Source organism: Parasteatoda tepidariorum, chromosome 9, assembly GCF_982258835.1.
Source record: "Parasteatoda tepidariorum strain Cologne lab strain chromosome 9, Ptep-v5.0, whole genome shotgun sequence".
In the NCBI taxonomy this organism is placed as follows: Eukaryota; Metazoa; Arthropoda; class Arachnida; order Araneae; family Theridiidae; genus Parasteatoda; species Parasteatoda tepidariorum.
The window spans coordinates 53901952-53928546 of record NC_141763.1 but is presented as its reverse complement, the minus strand read 5'-3'; the positions used below and the strand labels follow the sequence as shown (position 1 = coordinate 53928546).

The 26595-nt window shown below is 28.0% G+C and overlaps 1 protein-coding gene across 1 annotated transcript; it reads right to left on the bottom strand.

Moving 5' to 3' along the window:
* Window positions 1-1693: 1693 nt before the first annotated feature.
* Window positions 1694-26587, bottom strand: LOC107444383 (uncharacterized). Its single transcript, XM_043040333.3, has 9 exons — window positions 26429-26587; window positions 24895-24968; window positions 22481-22547; window positions 21435-21510; window positions 17864-17923; window positions 14040-14108; window positions 9608-9725; window positions 2921-3011; window positions 1694-1923 (listed from the first exon to the last, which is right to left on the bottom strand). Exons 1-9 carry the CDS (start codon window positions 26514-26516, stop codon window positions 1853-1855), a joined length of 714 nt encoding a protein of 237 aa, XP_042896267.2. The 5' UTR covers window positions 26517-26587; the 3' UTR covers window positions 1694-1852.
* Between the last annotated feature and the right edge of the window lie 8 nt (window positions 26588-26595).

Here is a 26595-nt window from a genome sequence, read left to right as displayed (position 1 = left end):
GGCAAAACCAATGGCTGTCAGTTCGAGCCCCACTCAGGGCATGAATGTTTCCCTGTGTGTTGTTTGATGTTAATGTGGCCCACCCTTTGAACAGTTTTTGTGGATAGCCGCTGTGACTGTTTCACAGGTACCCACTGGATAACAATAAATGAGCAACACTTCTGGCATCTTCTAAGACGAAGCTCTGAAGTTCAGTGTCTACCATTATTAAATTTTTTTATTTGAAAATTAAAAAAAAAAATGAAGTTACAGAAATAAATTTATTTATTTCAGATTTTTTTTTTGATTGCCCTGCATTATACAATTCATGTCTACACGATATTAAGTGAAAGAACATAGTGTTGAAACGATTTTTTTTTGTTCCGCTAAGTAAGCATGTAGCATACACAATCGTAGAACAGTACATAACTTCAAACATAGATTAAGGTAAAAATCTTTATTATGGTCTTATTAACGTTTTAACTCTTGTTCCAATTTTAAAAACAGCATCAAGTTTGTTGCACATTAAATATGTAATTACTTATTGTTATGCAGAATAACTAGGTAAAAATATTTTTCATTACCAGTGTTTTCCTTCCCATTTTTAATAATGACAGTTGAGCACAATTTGAAAAATGATTGAAGCAAGTTTTCATGAGAATGGTTCAGGTTATAAAAATTAAGAAACAATTTAGTTAGAAGTCCAACAACAAAGTATGATCTCTAGTTTAAATCTTGGGCACAATAAATCTTTTAACACTATAATGCAAACCTTGAAAGACGAGGCCTAGCATTAAATAGAATTTAGTTTTCTCATATCATTATACTTTACGAAATAGTGAAAAAAATGTAAACGTATAGAGCGCTTAAGATCGCAATGTTAATGCGGTTTATGGAGAGTTGTAGTATATTAAACTGTACTGTATTAAACTTTTAAAAGTGTATTAGCACAAAAAATCTTCAAGAGAATTTGCAAATTATGCATTAATGAGCATCAGAAATATCAATTTGTAAATATTTAAGTATATGATTATTACTGATTAAGTATATGACTATTATATTTATTTAAAAAAAACACAGCAACCTTAAATACAGTTAATTTTGGGTAAATATTGCAGAAGCATTCGATATACCAAAAAAAAAAAAAAAAAAAAAGTGGTTGAAAAATTTTGAAAAACGCCACATATTGCTTCAATGACAACAAAAAATATTTCAGACAGTCATTCATATAGTTTTATATTTTTGATGACTATCAAATTAAAAGTTTTTGTTTGTAAAAAAAAAGTTTAACATTTAATGAACAAAACCTTATTAATATGAAAATATTTTATTTCAAGTTCACACATTTTCCTAAGATGAAATTTTAAAGCTGGTTGCATGAAGTCAATGCATGCAAAAGAATTTAGTATTTAAACTCATCTCAACCAATTTTTATGAATTTTGAAGGAAATAATAAAAAAATTCTCTTTTAGAAAAACTGGATTTAATTAAACATTTTGGTAAGAAACAAAATAGATTATTTTACACTATCAAAAACATTTCACTTTTATCTAAAATAAAAGAGAAAAAAAGTATCTTGGAAGATATGTAAAAAGATTTATATTATTCATTATGTAAAAAGTATGTAAAAACATTATGTAAAAAGATTTATATTCTTTTTATTAATGAAATTGTTCAAAGACGTTTTATTTAAACACGAAAATTAAAAACTTGATTAATATTGAATTTAACTTTTTATTAATTAAATAATTTTTTACTACATTTCTTATTTTCTCTATTTAATAAGAAAAAATGTGATATATATAATATAGTACAAAAAATGAATTAAAATGTTACAGCATTTAAATAATGGGAACAAAATAGCATTTCTCTCTTATTTGTATGATTTTTTAAACATCTTTATCAATTTTCTTGGGGTGTGTTCAATCCTTCTTGAGAAATTATCTAAAAAGAAAATTATAAAATTATCTTCCACAACTACATATAACTTTCACTATTACAGAATATTAGGCATAAAGGAAAAATTGAATATCAAGAAAAATTTATTACAATATTTATATAATGCTGACAAGTATGCAATAGAACTGTAGAAAAGGGAGTTAGCGACTATAATAAGTTATTGAAGGCTATTGGGAAAAAAACATTTAACTTAAAAAGGATGAAATTAAAAAATAACATTTTTGCTTTCAAGTAAGTAATTAAAATTGGGTTAATTAATAAAAACAAAAGCATTTAGCATTAAACAAAATAAAATTTATAATTAAAGAATCTGGAGTGATGAAATATAAAAACTTTTATTGTACTTCTTTTATACCAAAAGTTTTAAATTTGAAAGTATTAATGGACACCAACCTGGCTGCAATGTAAGTTTCACCCCTGTAAACGAATTCTTTTAAATTAGATTAATCCTGAGACTACGTTTAAAAATTGTTCACCAGTGAATACCATCATTTTAATACAAACTATTAGTGTTAAGTATCTTTCACAATATAAAGTAAAAGAAAATATTATTTTAATTGTAACTGATAAAATTAAAGAAATGAAGTTAAAACACAATTATACTCAAAATTTACCTCACATTGAAAAAGAAAATGAGAAATCTTTTACTCTACCTATTAAGTACATGGAAAAGATTATTTTTATATTTGAAATTTACTTGTAACAAAGTGTAAGTGCAACTTGCAATAAACTGAAGCTTCATCAGTGCTTTCTCACAGCACTTGGAAAAAACAAGCAATTGAACTCAAAGCTATGGAAAATCATTCTACACTTGTCTGAAAAAAAAAAAACTATTCATAAAAACTTGTCTGAAATACTGACAGCAAAATATACCTCCTCATTCCCCTTCGCAAATGATTATCTAGGAAAGAATAATGTAACTGTGCAATAAATAAATAATTAAAATAAAAACTAAAAAAATACAACACAAAAGTTTCCTTACCTCTTGTTTCTTTGCTTAAGCAAGCAACTACTTTATTTGTTAGTTCGATATATTTGTTAAGTTTTTCACATGATGAAGATATTTTATCCACCTGCAAAAAATTAACCAACATGATATTAAAGTCATCACTATTATAATACAAATCTGAGAGAAAATTATTAAAAGATTCTCAGCTTCAGCCAAAATCTAACACTTCATTTTTTTTTTTTTTTTTAAATTTCTGATCATTATTACTTTACAGAACTTTTATTATACGAAACAGGCACGGCACGTAAATATAGGAACATTTAGCACAATTACAGGGTGGTCCCTCAAATCAAGTTTCAAATTTCCCTAATTTTTTCAGTAAACATTTTAAAATTACCAAGCCAGCGTGTTTTTTTTTCCTTCATAAAGTGTACATTATATACATTTCAATATAGAACCATTTTATACTGTGTTTTTATCCAAACAGTGCTTTTGATAAAAAAGTCATTGATATAACTTTCTTTAAACCAATATTTAAAGTCAAATGTTTAAATAATGTTGCTATGAATTAGTACTTTTATTTTAAGAGATATTCAGTATTCGTAAAGGAAAAATTGTTAAATTTCTTGTTGCATATTCTACAGAAAAAAAACTAGATAAAATTCTTTAAACTTACTCTTTCTTTCTCTAATTAGAAATTAGAATATTTTAAGAATTCCAATCTAATCACATGAAAATGAACATAAATTTCTTAGAAAAACTATCTTATAAAACATAAGTTTAGTCATCAAATTTCTATATTAAATATTTAGTACATTTAACCTATCGAAAAACAATATGTTTAATAAAAACTGGTTATGATAAGTTCAAATTGAATGGATTAAATTGTTGGTGTTGGATGTTAATCGCACAAGAGCAAAAAATGATTACTTATTTACAAAGTGAATAAGTAATCATTTTTTGCTTTTTCAAGTGAACTCTGTGAATTTCTAATTTAAATGTAAACTTGACGAAGCTGAATTTGAATAAAAAAGCTATGCAGTTCTTAACTTGTAAAATATGATATATAATTAATTTGAAATTTTTTACTTCAGTGTCAGATGTAAATTTTTCAAGTTAGATATAAATAGAAGTTAAAGATAACCATTATAATGACGAAAATTACGTTAATCTTAATACTATAACAGGGTTCCCACTCTATGATGAGATTGAAATTCAAGGACTTTCCAGGACTTTTCAAGGACCTCAACAAAATTTTCAAGGACCTTAATCTTAGACCAATTTTAAAAATTATTCTCTTCTATTTTACTAGAAGCAACAATGCTTGTTGTGGCAATAATTAATTTCAAATATAATATCTAAATGCTTTGCCTATATAGAGAGAAGAGAGTATATGTATTATGGACTAAAATTTATATTTTTTTAAAAACAACCCTACTGGTTTTACATATTAATTCACAAAATCATTTTCAGCACAATCTATAACTAATGGTAATGGGGTGTTAATGGTGAAATCCTTTAATCCTGTGTATTATTGAAAACTACAAGGTACATATTGTTACGAAATTCGAGAGTATCCCAGTTTCGATAAGAAAAAAGAAGATCTAAGCATATGCGACAGAAGATGAAGTGGAGTCTCGCCCCGAACGCATTGATTGTCTGCTGTGCTCCACCTGAGAGAGCTCGGGAACAAAACAGAAATAATGAGAAAGATCCGCGGGTGTTTTATAAAAAGGGCCGCCGGCAGTATTGGACAAATTCAAAGACCTAACAAGTTTTTCAAGGACCTAAGACGTTTTTCAAGCACTTTCAAGGACCTAAATTTAGCAAAAAAAAATTCAAGGACTCTCAAGGACCGTGGGAACTCTGTATAAACATTATTTTTCAATTAAATAGCTTCTTTAAATTTAAATTGTCTTTTAGATTTACTGTTGGAATGGATGGATCAATGTGTTTAATAACATTTTCCATCTTGTAAAAGTTAGTTGAAAAATCACTTATTTTAACTGTGCAATGTATATTAACAACAATGTAAATAAAACTCACATTTAAAAAATATTCTCTTTAATTTAATAATTTTTAAAATCCTGGAATAAATAACTGTTGTTGAACTTATTTAAAAAAAAAAAAAATATGGGATAAAATGTTGAAAAGTTTTATTTATTTTATATCAGGGATGAGAGTAGTCAGAAAGTAAAAAAGAGGAAATCCAAGAAGAAAAAAAAAATTATATATAAGCAAAAAATTTGACAAAAAAGGTGCGATTTTTAAACTTGTCAACCATGTGATAATAAATCCCGATATGAGGCTTTTAAATCACGTGAATTTGAAACTCTACATCGAATTTAAAAAATGCGCAAAATAGTACAAATCATGATGCGTATTTTTTAGATCACGATGCATAATTTTTAAATCGCGCGATATTACAACCGCAAAAACGAATCACGACATTGGATTTTAATTTCGCGTAGCTACATAGGGTTTTAAAAGCTCGTAAATACAAATCGCGATATTGGTTTTTTTAATCTCGTAAATAAGAATCGCAATGTACAATATTTAAATAGCCTGAATAAGAATCGCAACGTTAATCGCAACTTTTAAATCAGGTAAATACGAAAATCGATGTTTGATAATAAAATCGCAATTTTAAAAATACATAAATACAAAACACGATATTGGATTTTTAAATCTCGTAAATAAGAATCATAATGTACGATATTTAAATAGCGCAAATAAGAATCGCAATGCGCAACTTTTAAATCAGGTAAATACGAAAATCGATGATTGATATTAAAATCGCGTGAATAAAAATCGAGTTATTTGCAGAGTCTGGACTTGAAATTTCTAAAAGGCTTGTTTGTATTGCTTTTGTTTAGACATAATAAATAAAAATTTGCAAGATTAATTGAATGAGCAAATAAATATTTTCACCGCAAATCCACCTATATATTTTTTTCTATTTTTTTGTTTGTCTTCACGCCAGAATACAAGAAGCAGCGACGTCTGAATTACGAAAATACGAGCTATCCCGCCGACGGATAAAAAATACGGAAAATCTTATTTTCTGTGCGTGAAATCGGAGAAAACAGCAAATGTAAGTAAAAATGCGGAAGGGTTAGCAGCCAGGACGTAGTTTGAATTTTCAGTTTATCTTTGAAAATCGTAAATAAATATAATTATTTGACTTCAATGACTGAATTTTTAAAAAAAAGCGAGATATTTATTAAAAAAACGAAACTTTTAGAGAATCGGAGTTTTTGATAAAAAGGTTGAAATTCGAGAGACAAAAAGAATCTCATCCCTGTATAAAGATCAACCAGTTTTATCCCAAGGAAATGATTTTTAGAGAAACTTCAGAGGGTGGAATAAAGACTTCAGTAATTTCGCTCCGTGGAAAATTAAATTCCTCATAAAATACTTTAACTTGTGCAAAAAAAAAAAAAAAAATTTCAGCGGAAATCAGCGGGAAAAATGGAAAAATCTGAAAAAAAAGCGGAAATCCGCGGAAGAATCTCATCCCTGTTATATACAATAGAAAAAATCTTGAAAAAAAGGTCATTGTACATAAAAAAATAAAAATAATAATTTTTTTTTTTTTTTACTGTATTATTAGCATGTAAAAATTTTTTCTGGGTAAAAAATATTGCACAGGAAAAATGAAAATTTAATTTGCGATCGCAACACTTGAATATGCCATCCAGTGAGGACAATATTTTCTGACTTTTATTTACTAAGTTTTCATTTAGTTCTATCAGAATCATTGGTAGAATAATTCAATTTCTTAAAGAAAACTTGAAAAGATGACCCAGAACATTGGTAAATCATTCGGAAACTGAAGGCTTCCAACATTTTAAAAAAAATTTCTTACTTTTTTCCCCCTGCCTATTATCAACAAACTTGCAACGGATAACTTCCGATTTTGTGATCGCATACTTTTAATAATGTGTGTATTAAGGTAAAATACATTTGTTTTGTCTTCAATTCATTATAAATTAAAAGGAAGTTATTTCATTCCACATTGCTTACTTCATTTCAATGAATAAATGTGATTTCAGAACGTGTAAAACTATAATAGTTATAGAATATTCTTTTTCTTTATGGAATAGTATATATTTCTGTATCTGTATAATACAGAGAACAACAATAAAGAATCATCCAAATATACTTGAAATAGTATTATTAGTATTGACTATTTATAAAATTTTATCGTTTTCTAGGCAAGTATAAGCTCATTGCTTTTAAGTTATTAAAACTGATATAGAGATCTTACAATTATAAAATTTCATTGTGTGGCATGTCATCTTAAATTAATGAGGAGATAATCTATGTATATATTATTTGAGAATAAAATTTTCAAACAAAGAACATTTAAATTTGGAATTCTCTGGATTTCTAAAAGTATTATGATTTATGTAATGATAAAAAATTTACTTGTAAATAATTTTTGTCTAATTTGATGATAATTCTCTACAGAATGAGTTTCTTCAAGACTTAAAAAAAAAAAAAAGAAAAAAAAAGACATTCATTTCAATACAAGGAATTTTCAGATTCCTTCTTTTTATCGTAAGCATTCTTTATTTTACATTTACATTTTTCAGTTTATAAATAATCCTATTTTATTGAAAAAACCTTTTTGCAAAATTAAATGGTGTAACATAATGAGTTTCTGTATACTTTTTGCATATTTTAATGTTTGAAGTAATATGATTCAGAAATGTATGGAATATAAAGATAACCTGTTTTAATACAGTTCACTTTAATTATTATTTTTTCCATTTTCTGTCATTAGTGTAAATTAAAAAAAAGAAGAAAAAAAACTTTATTTAAATAGAGATTCACTTAGCATGGCTAAAAATTTAAAATGATGAAGCCCTTCATTTTGTAGCTGCAACATTTATAACTTAAAAGTCATCATTTCTAAATCTTCAATTTTTTACCTTTTATATGATACCTTGTTTACTTATTATTAGGCTAAAAATTTTGGCCATCTCGTTGCCCAACTTGAAACCTGTACTTGTACAGTTTAGAAGAAGGAAAAAAGTTTTGTTTTCCTTTTTTCCAATAAACAAATATAAATATTTTTTTATATATATATTTCAAGTTTATACATGATTTAACATGCTTTTCAAAGATTTACTTGATATTTTCCAGCTTTTTATGGTAAAAAGAGAAACAGTTGCGAAAATATCTCTGGAATGTATGCAACATTCACAAATTTTCGACATTTTGATTAATACACACGAATTTTGAATCAAAAAATCAAATATTTACCAAAAATAAAATTTAATGTCAACATCTAGTTGGTTCATAAAAGAGCCTTCTTTTTTTCAAAAAAATAAAATATGTGCTATAAAAAGTTTAAAAAAATGAAATCCAGAAAATTAGCATCAATTCAACAATTGCAACGATTTTGCTGTAAGCAATTTAAGAAAATGAGGGATCAGTTGGCTTTGCTGAGAAAAAATAATTCATTGGATGGAAGCACAAAAGCTTTCAGAAAAAGAGTGAAAGGTAAAATCCATTATTAAATTATAACCAAGTATTTTTTAGATAATTTTATCAAGTTAAAATTACTGAAACATTTTAAAAAAATACTTCAAAGTATCAGAACAAACTTGGACAGTAAATGAATTCAGTTCACGGACTAAAAGATAAGAAAACAAACAAACCTACTTTTATAAACAGAAGTAAATAACTTTACCCCTTCTTTCAACCTAATTTTGGCCTTTTCTAAAATGCATAGTCCCATAGTCCAAAGATTTCTCCATTTATTTACTAACATAAGAGAGTTTTATATGGCATTCTAGTTTAGCAGGGTAATAAGTCAGAGAATTTTCATGCAAGCAAAGTATTGATAAGTTGATGATATTTTAACTGTTTGATGATAAATTTATGTCTAAATAAAGTGAATATAACAGATGGTAAAATATATTAAGAAAAAATTCCAGCTTTTCTTTAAAATTCCTTGATTTTTCCAGGTTTTTATCCTATTTCCCTGACTTTTACAGGCTTTTTTCCAGTATAAAATATTCCCTGATAATTCCAGGTGGGTGGCCACCCTAAATTAAAAGTGAAAGCAGTATTTTTATGATTTTTACTTATATAATCATTTAAAATAATATTTATTATTAGGCATTTATATGGTATACAACAGTGTTCCCCAACCCCAGGTCTGCGGACCGGTCCGCCCATTTCATTGAGACTGAATTTAAATTCCTAGGTTTATATCCCAAATTAAAAATATCTCTGTTCCATTAAAATTTTATTTATTTATTTAAAAAAGGGGGCCCCCGAAGGGAGTGACATAATTTTTTTAATGTTTGTAATGTATCATTGTATCTGATTACCCCCAGATGGAACCGTCTCATTGCAAAGAAACAAGCTTAGGGTTCTCATTGATTTAACGTTCTAGTAAGTTAAAATGTTAAATCCCTTTATACTTATTTTTTGGTGTTACTGTATTTTATTTTGAAGGCATTTTTAAATACAATTAAATTAATAAACCAAAATAATATAAAATGTAAACAATCAGCATTCCCCCCCCCCCAGTGGGCCACGGTAAAATTATTAAGCGTTGACAGGTCCGCAGTGATAAAAAGGTTGGGGAACACTGGTATACAACATACCAAATCAAAATTTGTAAACTTTTCCACTTTTTATTTTTGTGGAGATTATTATTCCAAATATGAATTAAACTTATGTGAATAAGACATTTTTTACCTGGAAATTATGGCTTTCAACTATTAAAGAAAGATCATCAGTATGTTTTCTGAAATCCACTTTTTCCAATTCTTGGCAATCTAAAGTTTTCTTAAATGAATAAGTTGGAGTTTGATTTCTAAAAGAAAAAAAATTAATGAGTTATATACAAGATAATATTTGAGTTTCGAAGTAAAATATTTGAAATAATATTACTTATATACAAAATTGATTTTTGTCACCATAAAATAATTATCAGAAGTCCCTCAAACTAGCAATCAATATAAAAGAATGGTTTAGGACTTGTGAAAAAATAGATAATTTCATCATCATTGTGCAATTACACTTTAACTTGTATTGCAAGTTTTTTCATTCAAAATCAATTTCTTAACTTTAAAAAAAAATCCGATTGAGGCATGTTGGTATTATGTATAACTAGTAAATTTTTTCTGTTATTGGCTATTGGGACTAGTGACTAAATTTTCTTACCTTCTACTGCTGAGTGTACCTATAGTAATAATAAATTTAAAAAATTACACTAAAGCAACAATGTGCATGACACATAATACATCATCATTACACTTATTAACTTAACCTTTTCCTCATCCACAAAATGCCTCACACATAAGAGTGCTGCATTCAGCTAGCAACTGTGTGATGCCCCGCATACGAGTGCTTTATTTAGGCAGCGTTAGCGTTAGATAACCATTCCAATTTGCTTCAAACTGCCACTGGCTATTATTCCATAGAACTATATTGTATTAATATGTTTTATAAGTAGAAACAAGTTTCTTCTGAGCATTATATTAAGAGTGAAGTATTTAGGTACAAAAGTAAAATAAAGGAAATCTTCATTGAAGCTTTACCAGAAATTGTAAAACAGTTATAAATTTTTCAAGGTTTTCAACATTTATTAGAAAATTTTATTCGGCACTTTGTTCAGTTTCTTAATATAGCATACAAACTTAATAGCTTAAATTTTTTTTAATTGCTGTCAATGAATTTTTATTGGTTGTAAAATTACAGGGTAGGATCCAGTTTTCAGCATTAATTTCCATATTTTTTTGATTGTCACTAGCATAAAATTAATAAAAGTCATATAGGTGCCTTTCTATAAAGTATTTTTGTATCCTAAATTTAAAGTGTTTATCTAAAATATTAATTTTATTAATTTACTCTAAATTAAAAGTTTAAAACAATTGCTTTTTAGTTTAATGCAATTCTATGATATTACCTTATTATGCTATGCTTAAGATAAACTTACTTAAATCAGTGTCTAGCTTTCTTATCCATTTTACATCTATAATTTTATGGTGCTAATAATATTAATATACTAGTATAAATTACAGTTAAGACAATTCATTAAAAAATTAAGAACTTGACGATTAGCTTCATGCATGAATTATGTTTAAAAAATATTAAATTACTGTAGTTTGTCATAACCAGGGATGAGAGTAGTCAGAAAGTAAAAAAGAGGAAATCCAAGAATGAATATATTATACATATATATCCCGATATGAAGCTCTTAAATCATGTGAATATGAAACTATATCGAATTTAAAAAATGTGAAAATACAAATCATGATGCAAAATTTTTAAATCACATAAATATGAATCACGATGTATAATTTTTAAATCCCGCAAATATGAATCCCAATGACTAATTTTTAAAGCACGTATAAATCTGAAAATCAATGATTGATAGAACAACAAAAAAAACGAATCACGACATTGGATTTCAAGCTCGCGCAAATACAAATCGCGAGATTGGATTGTTAAATCTCGTAAATAAGAATCGCAATGTACAATATTTAAATCGCCTGAATAAGAGTCGCAATGTTCAACTTTTAAATCAGGTATATACGAAAATCAATGTTTGATAATAAAATAACAATTTTAAAAATGCATAAATACAAAACGCGATAATGGATTTTTAAATCTTGTAAATAAGAAGCATAATATACGATATTTAAATAGCGTAAATAATAATCGCAATGCGCAACTTTTAAACCAGGTAAATACGGATATCGATGATTGATATTAAAATTGCGTAAATAAGAATCGAGATATTTGCAGAGTATGGACTTGGGATTTCTAAAAGGCTTGTTTGTATTATTTTTGTTTAGACATTATAAATAAAAATTAAATACAAGACATACAAAATACGAGATTAATTGAATGAGCAAATAAATATTTTCACCGAAAATTCACCTCTATTTTTTCTCCTTCGTTTTCACTCCAAAAAACAGGAATTACCGACGTCTGAATTACGAAAATACGAGCTATCCGGCGGACGGATAAAAATAAGGAAAAACTTTATTTTCTGTGTGTAAAAGCGGAGAAAATAGCTAAAATAAGTACAAATGCAGAAGGGTTAGCAGCTAGGACCTAATCTGAATTTTCTGTTTATCTTTGAAAATCGTAAATAAATATAATTATTTTATTTCAACGACTTAATTTTTAAAAAAAAGCGGGATATTTATTTTTAAAAAAAAAACAAACAAACAGAAACTGTTAGAGAATCAGAGTTTTTGATAAAAAGGCTGAAATTCGAAAGAAAAAAGCAAAAAAATCTTATCCCAGTATAAAGGTCAACCAGTTTTATCCCAAGGAAATGATTTTTAGAGAAACTGCAGAGGGTGGAATGAAGACTTCAATATTTGCGCTTCGCAGGAAATTAAATTCCTCATAAAATATTTCAACTTGTGCAAAAAAAATTATGCGGAAATTAGCGTAAAAAATGATAAATTTGAAAGAAAAAAAAGCGGAAATCCGCGAAAGAATCACATCCATGCATAACAATAACTTTTAATTTTAAACACTATTTAAAAAATTTATTACTAAGCAAAATTATATATTCTCTATGCTATTAAAATAGAATAATAAGAGAAATGTTGGGACATGGGAAGTGGGGACACAAGTGTAAGTCATATATTTAAAGTGAATAATTTCAATTTTCGTAGTAAAAACTGTTTCATGCCAAGAAGCAACCATCATGATTAGAGAGCAGCACCAAGCAGAGGGCCTAGTGTTTTTTAAAATATTTTTACATTACAGAAAACTTCAAAAGAGAAATCTAAACTGCTATTAAAAATTTTTTGAAATATCCTAAATTGCATTGTTATTTATAATACTTACAAAATCACCAAATAAAATGTTACGCAAGACTTAAAAATAAAAACATCAGCTTAGCAACATGCAAAGTGCGTAATTTGGGGAGAGGTGCATCATTCAGTTGTGTCACTTTAGCAAAGTGGACTGCTGTAATAAAAGGGTTAAAGTTTGCTATTAACCAACGCACTTCATGCTTTCCAAAGTGGTTGATAAATTCTAAATTATCAGATTCTGTGTTTTACAAAGAATTTATTAGGAACATGTATGCAATCTCATGGGTAACAGAAACAGCAAGAGATAAAGAATCGTTTCCAAGGTTTGCATTATTACATGTTGCTAGAAAAATCTAACTATTGCTCCGTGATTTCAAATGGATGTGTGATTCATGGAAAGACATGATGAGTACTGCACACTGCGACTTCTAGTGAACAATTCATGCTTTTCATACAAATTCAAGTATATTTATGTTCTTTATTAGAAAGGGGAAATTTTCTCCAGAAACAAAATCTATTAAATTTTTTATCTTATAAAAATTGAAGAGATTAATATTTACGAACTTATTTTTTGTAGACTTAAACACAATTTAAAAAATAAATATTTGTACAAGTTCTTTTTAAAAGCATTTACAACACAGTGTTTAATTTATAAATGTATTACATATCATTCTGCTTCATTGCAATTTCATTTGTATATTTTTTGCATCCATTTTTGATTTTCCACTGTTCTGAGCAGTTACTTTATTATTTTTTCTAAAATAAATAAATAAAATAAGATAAATAACAAATAAATAAATAAAATAAAGCATATTTTAGTGTTAGGTCAACTCTTTTTTAATGCTTTTGCATCCATAATGAATAGTAAACTCAGAAACTTAGAGTGAGCTTTCGCATAAATGGTTTAAAAAAATATTCTATGCAACATCTAAGAGTAAATTGAGAGTTTTCAACACCCCAATTTTAAACTAATAGTATTTTTATGGGTTTCCCTTACGGTTTTCTACACAATTCTAATATCTGCACAGCAAAGTAACATAAATCTAAATGTCTAAACCAGGGACGGCAAACTACATTCCTTTTAACATTAAAAGATTTTCTATTTTATGATAAGTGTAGACCTAGATGAAGAACCAGAAACAGACTAAATTTTGTAGTCATACACAGCCACGAATATGTGGACACTTATAAAATATATTTATGTTATTTAATTTGATAACACAAACTGCATTAAACTTATTGAACAGTATTCGTTTTGCATCACTAGCATAGCTATGTAAAATGACATAGAGTAAAATAAATATTAAAAAAAGTAGAACAGAAAATATAAGATAAGTTTAACATACTTTACATCATTTAAAGCTTTTCTTTCATTAGTTAAGAGCTCATCCCATTCCATACTTTCTTTATCCATCCTATTTAAAAATAAACATAAATACTTCTCTTAGCTCAGTGCACAAATTTTATTGAAACATAACTGCCAGAATTTATTACAAATTTACCAACACTAACAGGGTCAGACTGATCATAAACTTAAAATTGAGATCATCTTGCAGGCCTTTTTGAAAGTGGGGCTCTGGGCCCCCATGTAAATTTAAAACAAAAAGAGCACTGAAAAACTTTATATTTTATTGTAATTTTTTCCATTTTAGCATTTTTAATAAACTATTTTTAGAATGAACAATACTGAATCTATGATAGAACGTCGCAATTAAAACAATTGCAAAAAACCGCTCAGGTTAATGCAAGTATAGAATCTGCACTATAAAAGCGGGGAGTCACCCACAAAATGTTTGGGGCCAAAAGGCCCCTAAAGTTCAGTCCCCTCCTAAAAAATTGAAGAAAAATTACATAGATAATAACATAATGGACTAAAAAGAGTATGCCTTTAATTTGTTACAATAAATCAGAATTTTTGGAACAGCACATATACTATATGAATAAAAAAAAAAAGTGTTTAAAAATTTAATTTAAAATATTTAACTTTTTAAAGGTTTGAAATTTCCTTGATTTAGTAAATCAAGTTATGAATAACAAAACCAATAACATTCCATTAAGATTTCTAAAAATTAGAAAATTTCGTCTTTCTAAAGGATTCTTTCAAGTGTCGCCACACTCTAAGTCCGACCCGGAATATTATTATAGCACCTGCTAGAATGAAATGGTAGCAACTTCAGAGTAGTGCTCTGTATTACGAAGATTCTGAAATTTTTTATTTAACCAATAGTCTAACAAAAAACTTTTCAGTTTAAAATACATAAGTTTGATACTGCTGTGTAATAGAAAAATCAGCCAAAGTGATAAAAATTCGAAACTGTTATTTTCATATACTTGGCATTTCCATATAAACTATTATTTGCAAAAGTAAAGAATAAATTTTGCTTTATCAGTTTTTTGAAATTCTATTTTAGTGTTCATAGCATTGGCAACAGAAAAAAAAAGTTTTCAAACTACTTTCCTCGAAATCTATGATGATCCACATATGTTGTTTGTTGTTAATTGGATGGAAAAATAGGCATTAACATCAATAAAAAATCCATTTATAATATCTTTTGAAGGTAAACACAACTAATTACTCTGATTAAATTTAAAAACACAATTTCTAGGATCAGAGAATCAATTCTGGCTTTGTGCATGTGAAATGCTTTAGATTCGATCAAAAGGTTTCCTACCAAAAATGGCAGTGTATACGAGGGTTGCTATTTATATTTCTGGCCTTGGCAACAGTAAGTGTTGCTAGGCGACCGCAGACGATTTTAATCGAAAGTTTGATATTTTTAAACATAAATTCAGCAGACGATTTACCATTATAGCTTCATTTGTGTTGTTGACAGTAAATTGAAAAGTTCCTCTCTTTCAAAAAATGGAATTGAATCGTGAACATTTCCGTGCCATTATTTTTCATAACTTTCGACGTGGATTGTCAAGACAAGAGTGCTTCGATGAACTTAATTCTTTATTCAGCGATAAAGCGCCATCCTACAGCACTGTAAAAAATTGGTATAACGAATTTAATCGTGGTCGATGTTCGATCCAGGACGAATCCCATGCAGGTCGTCCAAAATCTGTTGTTGTGCCAGAAAAGATCGATGCTGTGCGTGAACTGATAAAGCAAGATCGTCATGTGACATACCGTGAGATAGAGGCGTCTTTGGACATTAGTATGACTAGCATCAATAAAATATTGCATGAACATTTGAGTGTAAAAAAAATTTGTTCACGTTGGATCCCGCATAATCTGACAAACGCTCAAAAAAAGGCTCGTGTCGATTGGTGCAAGGAAATGTTGGAAAAATACGTTCAAGGTACATCAAAGGCTGTGTATAACATCTACACAGGTGACGAATCATGGATCTATGCATATGAGCCGGAAAGAAAACAGCAATCGACTGTATGGGTGTTCCAAGACGAGGCAAAACCAACAAAAGTTGTTCGAGGAAGAAGCACATAGAAACAAATGATTGCCTGTTTCTTCGGCAATAACGGTCATGTGGCAACAGTGGCGTTAGAGCAATACAGGACCGTCAATTGTGAATGGTACACGACCATTTGTTTGCCAGAAGTCATCGGAGAAATTCGAAAAAAGCAGAAGAACAGACGAATCGTTCTTCATCATGACAATGCTAGCTCTCACACATCGACTGAAACAAAGGCATTTCTGACGGAGCGAAAGATCGAACTGATGGGTCATCCGCCATACAGCCCTGATTTGGCACCCAATGACTTCTTCTTATTTCCACACATCAAAAATAAATTACGTGGGCAACGATTTTCGACCCCCGAAGAAGCGGTTGATGCATTCAAAACGCATGTTTTGGAGTTTCCTCAATCGGACTGGAAAAAGTGCTTTGAAAATTGGTTCAAACGCATGCAAAAGTGTATTGATCATCATGGAGAATATTTTGAAAAACAATAAAACCAATTTCGATCCTACATATTTGTTTTTTCATTATTAGGCCAGAAATATAAGTAGCAACCCTCGTATAGCTAGTAAATTTAATATTTAAATATTTCATTAGTAAGAAGTATTTGCTTGTCAGTCTGTAGGAGAATGCCATACTTCAGCTTTATTGAATGCCATTATTTAGCATTAATATAACAATAAATTCCCCCCCCCCATTCAATCAATACAAATTTAAATAAAAAGGAGCATGAAAAAGCTTCATGTATATATAGTAAAGGAGTGTTTCAGTACTATTAATTTAATGAAGCATAAAAATATGCATAGAAATTAAGCAGCATTAAATAAAATAATATACATTGACAATATTTTATTTATTTATTAATATTGCAGGATGAAAATATTCGAATCATAAATAGAAACATACCATACATTGTTAAGAATGTAATTTGTGGGGGGAAAAAACAAAGAAAGTTGAGAGGTGAATTTGTTGCTTGCATTTATATACTTGTCTGAACAACCAGCTGCTCAGGCAAGTCAGACAAATGCAAATGGATGGATGTGAAGCAATAAATTTCTGGAGGACCAGTTTTACAGCATTTTTAAAATTTAATTATTTTCTAATTAAGAAGTTTTCCAAATATAGATAGTGGATCTAGAGAGTTTAGATGATGATTAAGTTTTAAACCAAGTAAAACTAAGAAATTGATTTTAATACTTTTTATAGCTTACAATGATTACATTAAGTAGAACAAACATTATGTAGAACATTAAGTAGAAACAAATAAATTTAAAAAAAAAAAAAAAAAACGATAAAGATAATGCTACAGTTGTCATATCCAACCATTTCATCCTAATTGAACTAATATATAGCCTGACTTATGATACCAAACATCAATTCATCCATACAAAGAATATTTACGTACATATTAAATATGCAAATAAAAATGCTCCAGGACAATCATTAAACTGTAATTAAAGGTCGAATGCCAACTTTGGTTTAAGGCACAAGCCAGTTCCATCAGTGAATAAATGTATATGGGAATTTCTCAACCAAGTACAACTTTACCATCAATAAATTCCACTTGTAGATGGGTAAAAGCAATTTCTGTTCTGGAAAATAAACAGGTAGCTCTAACAATTCTGGTTTGGGACAATGATTAAAGGGTAAGACAGAAGTTAATAGTTTCCAAAGAGGTGAAAAATAGCATTTTTTTTCTTAAAGATTACATACATTTTTTAAAAAAAGTCCAAAATTTTAATTCTTACCTGGCAGCTTCTTTATTATACATTGCAAGATTATTTATCAATGGTTCTTCCTTCAAACTCCTAAAAAAATTTCTTCTATTTTAATTTGTATAATTAGTTTTAGAAATAATAAATTGCAACTTTAAAAAAAAAAACATAAAAAAGATAAATAAGCCTCCTTCTGCATCAATTAGGGGTGAGATTAGTTAAAATTTGTAATTACAAATTAGTTGCCTTCCTCCTTTTGCATGGTTAATGCTACTAGGTTTCATTATGTTTTCTCAATGAAAAAAAAAACATCTTTTTACCCCAGAAGCAGAAAGTGCCTAAAACTGCGACGTACGTCGCAGAACAAACGAGGTCCTGCAGAACAATTTGTATCTTGAAATCTTGAATAAGCGACAGCATATTCCTGCGATAATAATTTATTAATAATTCATCGTCATTAACAAAATTTTTCACCTCAAAAGTGATTGAAAAAGTAACAAATCAAGAATGTTTGCCTTGGTTTAAAAATAATGTACAGTATCTGTGTATGATCCTGTATTTTAATAAATGAAAATATGTATTTTTCGGCGGAAGAGCCGCGGCGCTATCGAAAAAAAAGTTGTTTTTTTTTCCTACATGCGGCGCTTCCGACGAAATATTTTTTAGTAGCAAAAAAATTTGTCAAGGAAAGTTATTTAAGATGGAATAATTTTCTGAGAGAAAGACTATTTAAAAAAATTAATAACGAAGTCGACGAAATATTCGCCCATATCGCGATCTGCTGCAGAACATCGCCAATTCTTAGCAAACTTTTTGGCAGCAGCCTGTAAGAAAATAAATAAACGAAATAATAATTTTAAAAAAACATCGCATAAGGAGAAAATTTAAAAGGTATGCATCTTGTATCCACCCCCAGCTTAAGGAAAAATCGCAAGCTAGAAATCTATTTAGCGCCTTGGCAATTGTAATTTGAGCGAACAGAAAAGGAAGTATAGGACCCTAAATCCAACACTCACGGGACTGACAAAATGCCGAACTTCGGATCTCTTTCGGAAATTCCAATATGGCCCCCAAATTTTACTATAATTCAATTCCACTGTTAATTTCAGAAAAACCAATAAATTTAGTCAAGTTTCGATCGTAGATTATGATGGGGTGAATTTAAAACTGGCCCATCTTAAGAGAAATTTTACTAATCAAAATAATAATCTATATAATATAATCAAGAAGAAATAATCAGAATCCTATGAAGAAGAAATAATCGTTTCTTCTTTGGAGCGAGATCATAGTTCTCGTTTTTTCTTTTAGATAACATTTTGTTTTAACAAAAGACGCTTACCTCGCAAGAAGAAAAAAAAAAGCTAACAGGGAACTACAAAAAAAAAAAATTTTTTTTTAACAATTAATGCTAAGAAACTAACAATGAATAACAACTAAAAACAAGCTAAAAACTAATAACGATAAAAAAAAACAAGCAAGCAACAATTAACAAGAAAAAATAAAAAGCGGCAAAATAAAAAAAAAATTTATGAATCGAATAAAAAACCGCAAAAAGGATAGAATTCATTTTGTTGTCCACGTGGTAGTTTCAATGTCAACTGGGTGTGGCCAATTTATGGTCAAACAGAAGAGGGAAATTTGGGGGTAAAGCACAAGCACAGCTGTCAAGATTGATTGATCAGTTTTTTCCAACTTCCATTTCTTTATTTTGTTCATTGGAAATGCAAGTGTTTTTACTTCTCACTTTATTTTAAACTGCTTAAGAAACAGATGTTTCTTTTGACACAGATTTATAATTTTTTTTTCAAGCTTTTTTATTTTTAAAAGATAAAATAAAGTAAGTTACTTCAACAGAATAAAATTCCAAATAAAAAGAATATAGCTGATTTTTTTTTGTCTTATCAATATAAATTTCTTAAAAAAAAAAATTAAAAAAAAAGGATTAGATCAGATTAAGTGCCAAATTTTGGAATGCTGGATTAGGGGTCCCATACCCTGTTCTTTTCCCCAACCCCTTTTAAATATTGAGTCACATTGGGTTATTTCCATTGAAGGAGAGGGCATTCTACCCACTAAAATTCCACCCTCAAAGATTGTGAAAGTGAAACTTATTTCCCGGTCGCTAATTTCTTCAGAATTTTTTTGGGGCCTGTTTAGTTATTTCTTATTCTTGTTATTATTAGTTATTTCGTTATTATTAGCTGTTTCGTTATTATGTATTAGTTTTTCCTCAAATTGTTAACGGTAATAAATTTTAAAATCTTTTTATTTTAAAATCTTTCTTTTAATAAATTTTTATTTTATTTTTCTTATTGCATTGTTTTACGGATTCCTGTAATCAGTTCAGCCTTAATTCAGCTACTGAACATATAAATATTTTTTTGCTGTTCTTCTGTTTTTTGGCGCGGTGCCAACTAGTAAGAACAACTTTATTTTATATAGTTTTGTTGTTTTCTTTTCTTTTTTTTTGCTGAAAGAGAAAACTTTTTTTGTTGCTTTTTTTTTTGCTGAAAAAGAAATTTTTTATTATAATTTAGAAATTAAAACTTTATTTTGTGAAATGCATAAAAAAATGTAATTTTTTATTATACAGATATTCTAAATGGTAATTTAAAGGTCTCTTCTGAAAGGATGCTGATATACGCGGTTCAGCGCCATTGCGGCGCTTACTATAACTTTTTTTTAAAAAAATTCATTTTTATCGAGGTGCGGCGCTTCTGACGAAGCGCCGCTTTCACCGAAAAATACGGTATTTTAATGTAAAGCTAACTTTTTTTCGCTGTGAAATCCTTGCAGAACGTTTGTATATATTAATAAGTCCTGTTGCAGAACATTTGAAAATATTCTGCTTCTGGGCTTTTTACTACACTAATACAATTTTAAACATATAATTTGGATCAAACAGACATATTGTATTTAATTTAAATACATTGTGTTGTGTTTAGCAGTTAAAATTACAAAATTTTAAAACAACCAAAACACATAATTGTCATTATAAGTTTAAACTACATATCATTGTTGCCTTAAAATATATATATTTCTTGATTTTCTCAACATATTTATAGTTAATTCCCACAACTCTAATACATTATTTACTTTATTATTATTTTACTTTTGCAAATTGTAATTTCTTAAAATAATAACCTCTTGTTATAAATAGTAATTTTTTCATATAAAAAATACTGAATGATCTACAAAAATATTTCATTTTACTTGATCATTGCACCAGTATCAATCTCTATACATCATAAAATAGTAACATAATTACTAAGTTAAACTTATAAAAAAAGTGTGGTATGTGCAAAGATAATTGATTTGAAATATAGTAGTTTAAACTTAATTTTAAAAGAGGATAAAGATTGAGAAAGGGGGGAAAAATGTCATTTCAAGAACAGTTTTTTTTTTATTTTGGTAGATAAAAAAAAAAAAAAAAAGGTTTTATTGGGGTTGACATGGGTGAACCTTGTTCGAAAAATATAAATTAATACATAATTAGTTTATTGGTTGTTCACAATCAGCTAGATAAAAAAGTTGTTTTATATTATAATTTAAAGAACATCAAAAATATATTCATATACATATATATAAATGTAGATTTACTTACTCTTCCCCGAAAACAGCAGTTTTATACAGATCTTTTTCCTTGAGCTCAGAGTCTATGTTTGTCAGACATTTCGATACTACAATAAATTAAAATAAATTTTTATTTTACAATGTTAAAATATTTACAGGAAAGATAATTTTTATTTGAAAACAATGCCTAATACATTTATGAGTGAAATTTACTTGGCTGTAGATATAGAGAGTGCTGATAGTGATAAAAATCATTGATTTCAAGAGGGTGTTATGATTTTTCTTTAACATGCATGTTTCAATATCTATTGAATTAATTAGTTTATTTTTACTGAAAACAAAAATTTTATTTATATAATGTTAATCAAAAATATTAGAGCAAAGTATAAAATCAGGGTTGCTACTTAAATAGATGAACAAAATTCCCAGACTTCTCCAGGTTTTCTAGACATATTTTTAAAAGATTCCAGTCTAATATTGCAGTATATACTGACAGTGCTAGGGTCAAAATATACAAATAACCACCATAATTAGGATTTATAATATATGCATTATGTTGTATATTTTATTTCTATTAAATAACATAACACCACAATACAGTGAAAAAATGGTAAAAAAGACAAAAGAAATATATCATATAACAGAGGAAAAAATATTTTAAAAAATAATAACATTTTGTCTCACTTAGCCAAAAAAAAAAAAAAAAAAAAATTGGTTTAATTCTGCAATATGAAAGTCAATAGCAGACACTCCTAATGAAAAATCTGATTAATTTTTGTTTAAATTCATATCTTTGTTTAATTTAATTTTATACTTAGCACCTGCACCTCAGCATGGCAGAAATTGTCAGTGTAATTTAGCTTAAAGTTTTCATATTGGATAGCGTGACCAGTTTCATTTGTAAGTATACAGCTGTTAGATGCTGAAAATAATGGAGTTTTGGTAAAAGGGAAACTTAAAAATTATGAGAGTAATTAAAAACCAAACAGTAAAATGATTCAATCGGTAAATAAACATATGAAACAAACTAAAATTGCAGTGAAGTATTGAAATAAGCTGGTATACTAAACTACTTACTATTTTCATTCACTTCTTCAGAAGTAACAGGAATACCAAATTCTCTTCCAACAATCAAACAAGTGGTCTAAAAATATTTAAAAAAAAATCATGAGAAATAGGATGTAAAAATTTATTCTTTTACATTTTTACATTTATTATTTCAAATCTTACGTCTTTTTATTACTGTACAGTTTATATAGTGTATATTAAGTTTATATACATTTTGATGTTGGTTAAAAAAAGGTTTAATTGATACTAGAGCCTAATAAAAAATATTCTAAAAGAGGCACTGCAATAAAAATAATGTAGGAAAGATCAAAATGACAATATTATTTTCTTAAAATTATATAAAAAGAAATATTTTTTTAAAAATTTAAAAACTTTTTTTTTAAATTTTAAACATTATATAAACAATACAATTACCTATATAAACAATTGAGACAGAATTTCTGTTTCTATCATACTTCAGCAGATATATAGTTAGGAATTTCTTAAAGGAGTAAAAAACCTCTGCCGCGGAAAAAATAAATTCATTCTTAATGAGTGAAATACGAAAACAGAAAGAAAAAAAAAATTACACTATAGATTACAGAGAGTAATTTCTTTAAAAAAAAAAAATTCTGGAGAGAAAAAACAGGAAATGGCGAGAGAAAAGGTGCATTTCTAACATTTAGCAATATTCAATGCAAACGGGGAAGAGCCTCTTAACTGTTTCGGCATCAGTGTCGTATATTTGCCTCATAAGTAAAATTATCTGCAAAGCAAGGAAAGAGGCGTAACTGGTTCTACAACATAACAAGCCCTGCTTTGTTTATGAAAGAAAAAAACCTATTTGCATACTTAAGAACCAGTTTTTGTTTTGTTTAGAGCATGGGTCGCCAAACTTTTTTGATCATCGACCCCTGCATAATTTTTCGAAATCACCATCAACACCCATAAAAGTAATTTTCTATTAATTAAAATAAACCTCTGTTAGATACTGTGTTTGTACATTTATTTTATAATTTTAAACATTTATTAAAGTAATAGTACATTGTGTAACAATAGTTTTAGGAAAAATATATTAATGTTGAAATTTAAATACCTTAATATTTATTAAACAATAAGTAATCATAAATAAGTAGAAATAATAAGTTAATTAACTACAGACATATTGCTTTTTAATCAATGAGATGGGTGTGCCTGGTGTCTTTTTGCAAGGTTTGCTATATTGGGTTCAAAATTGATCAATTTTAATCTTAAATCCCCTCGAAACTCCACATTTAATTTATTTCTGTACTTAGTTAAGATTGAATTTATGTGACTGAAACCGGCTTCATCCATATAGGAACTTGGAAATGCAAGCATAAATGGCTGAGCTATTTCGTAAAATTTTACATATTTTTGCATTATATTTATATTTGTCCAAAATTTGCTTATTGTTAAATTTTTAAAAAGCGTCTTTGCTTCAAGATCCGATAATAAGTCAGCAAGCTCATCTTGCAGGTTGTTGTCCACAATGCTTGTTTCACCCGAATAAATATACGTTTATTAATTTATGTTCTATAAAGAAACTGATATTAAGTCAATTATTAAAAAAAATTCGCAAATTTCCCATACTCAAGTAGGTATGTGTTATTTGCGTATTAAGAACTGTTTTTTCTTCGACCCCCAATCGACTCTTCCTATTCGGATCGCCCCCCGCTTTTGTTAAATAGACCACTTTTGCGACCTCTGGTTTAGAGCAAAGATTAGTTCTTTATGAGGAAAATAATTATGTTTGGGCTTTAAGCTCAGCAAATAATTAACTTCACTAAGTCACAAAATAAAAATTTGCCTGGTGGGATGTTCGGCGAAAAAGAAAGTTATATAAAAATCTTTAAATAAAATATATTATTTTCAATCACTTTCTGTGCATTTTCTATGATTTTAAAGTCACTAAATGATATTTCCATTCCGTTCTTAAATTTTAGGTCCCTACTTAGATGTATCAGTAAATATTTCAAATTTCTTTTCTAAGCAATCTATTTCATTATACCCTGTTTTGGGATAAGAACCCTCTTTTTATAGTTTGATACGACAAAAAAAAGAAAAAGAATATGATATAGGTAACACAAACTTTTATTTATTTATTATTGATTTCAGGGTCAGCATATGCTTTTTGTTAAACAAACACAAAAGATAACAATACGATTGACTAGATTTCAAACTTTTTTAAAATTTCCAATGCATAAATACTTTCAACAAAAGCAATAAAAATATTTCTCTACCTCAATCATTGTTTGTATGCATTCAAAAATTTTTTTTTATAAACTTGTTAAATACACCATACACAAAAATACCCAATACTGAATAAATATTATTTATGTAATCAAGCTGAGATAAAACTAGTTTTTTAAGAATCAACTTTTAATAAATAAAAATAAGAATAGTATTAGATTTAATAATCATACCTTAAGAGCATTTTCAATCAAAAGTTTTAACCTCTCTTCAGGAGGCAAACAATTATCAATAGTTTTGCATAGTTCTGAAAAGAAAAAAAACCCATATAATTAAAAAACTAAGGTATTTGAAAAAAATTAAGAATACAAAATACAATACAATAAGAATACAAAATACAATTTCAATTGATTTCCAATTGTTTAGAGCTTCTAATAACATTTTTGTGAAAACAACCTTTCTGAAGAAAAAGCTACTTGAACAGTAGTTTGACAAATGAAGTCCAATTATGATAATTTTAATAAGAATAGAAGAGTTCAGAATTGTTTTATCAGCCAACTTAGTAATATATTTGCACAAAATTAAATTCTTTCAAACATTAAAATTCATTTAAAACTCAAGATTGCCAAACTGATACTTAAATAAATTTTACATGCAATTTATCCTCCTACTGTTTTTCATAACCTTGTTTGCTAATATATAACAATTTATGCACGCTTCTGCATTCATTCACGAGACTTTTTTTTCTTTCTTCTTGTTTTCAAGTTTAGCAACACAGAATTCGAATTAAAATTAATTTTTAATGTTCATAAATATATATTTAGGATAAATACTAAAATAAATAAGCAATAAAAAATAGCTTTTACTTTTCTGCTGTGTAATTTAGAATTATTTCAGCAAAAACAAAATTTTAATTATCAAATCGCAATTTAAAGAAGAATTTCTTGCCCTTGAGGTGGCTGGAAGACAAATGGACTTAGTCATAAATATAGAGGGAAAAAAAATATGTGTTATTCTCAAGTAACAGAGTCCCCATCCCCCCCCCTCGAGTTGGTTGTTTTTCCGTAATTATTATAATAACTTATAGCTTTGTCATTCAATTCGACAAATTATATGTTATTATATATGTATTATTACACCAGGGTTGCTACACCACAGGGAAAACCTGGAAAATACAGGGAATTTAAAAATAACCTTTAATAACAGGAAAAATGCAGGGAATTTGGATTTTTTTCATTACAAACTGGGAAAATACAGAGAATTTTTTTTCTTATTTTTGTCTTTTAAAAAATTGCGACCACCCTAAGCGCAATCTATGGGATATTTAACCGTGATATTTCAGCTATAAACTATTTCATTAACTACAGCATTATTTAAGTTATGTTCAGCTGTTTTTCCAGCAATTAAAACAAATAAATATAGTCAGCCCAGCATAGCTCACACAAGAGCACAGTAGTTGTTGTTACTTCTTAATATATTGTGTATAACACGTAAAGGGAATTTTTTTTTCTTCAAGATTGAAGTGGCAACCCTGAACATGCTACATAATCAAAATTGGAGAATCACGCAGATTTTAAAACTAATTTATAAAATAAGCAAATTTGAAGGAGGAATTATTATTTTTAATGATAAAATTGAAAACTTTGTATAATTTGAGTGTCTTAAGAGCAATGCAAATATTTGTGAACTAGATCCGTCTTTGTAATAGGTTCCCTTTTCAGGTCTAGAATGAACACTGCTGAATGATAGTTTTAGGAAAAGGTATACCAGTAGAAATAATGCCTCCTAAGCTTCTACTTCGGCGCCGACCATATTTATATCTCGAATTCCTTTTTGATTTAAAACTCAAATCCATGTCTTCGTCTTTCAGATTTCAGTTTCAGATTTAACCGCTAATTCATGCACTCATTGCCACCAACTTTTAAAATTTATTA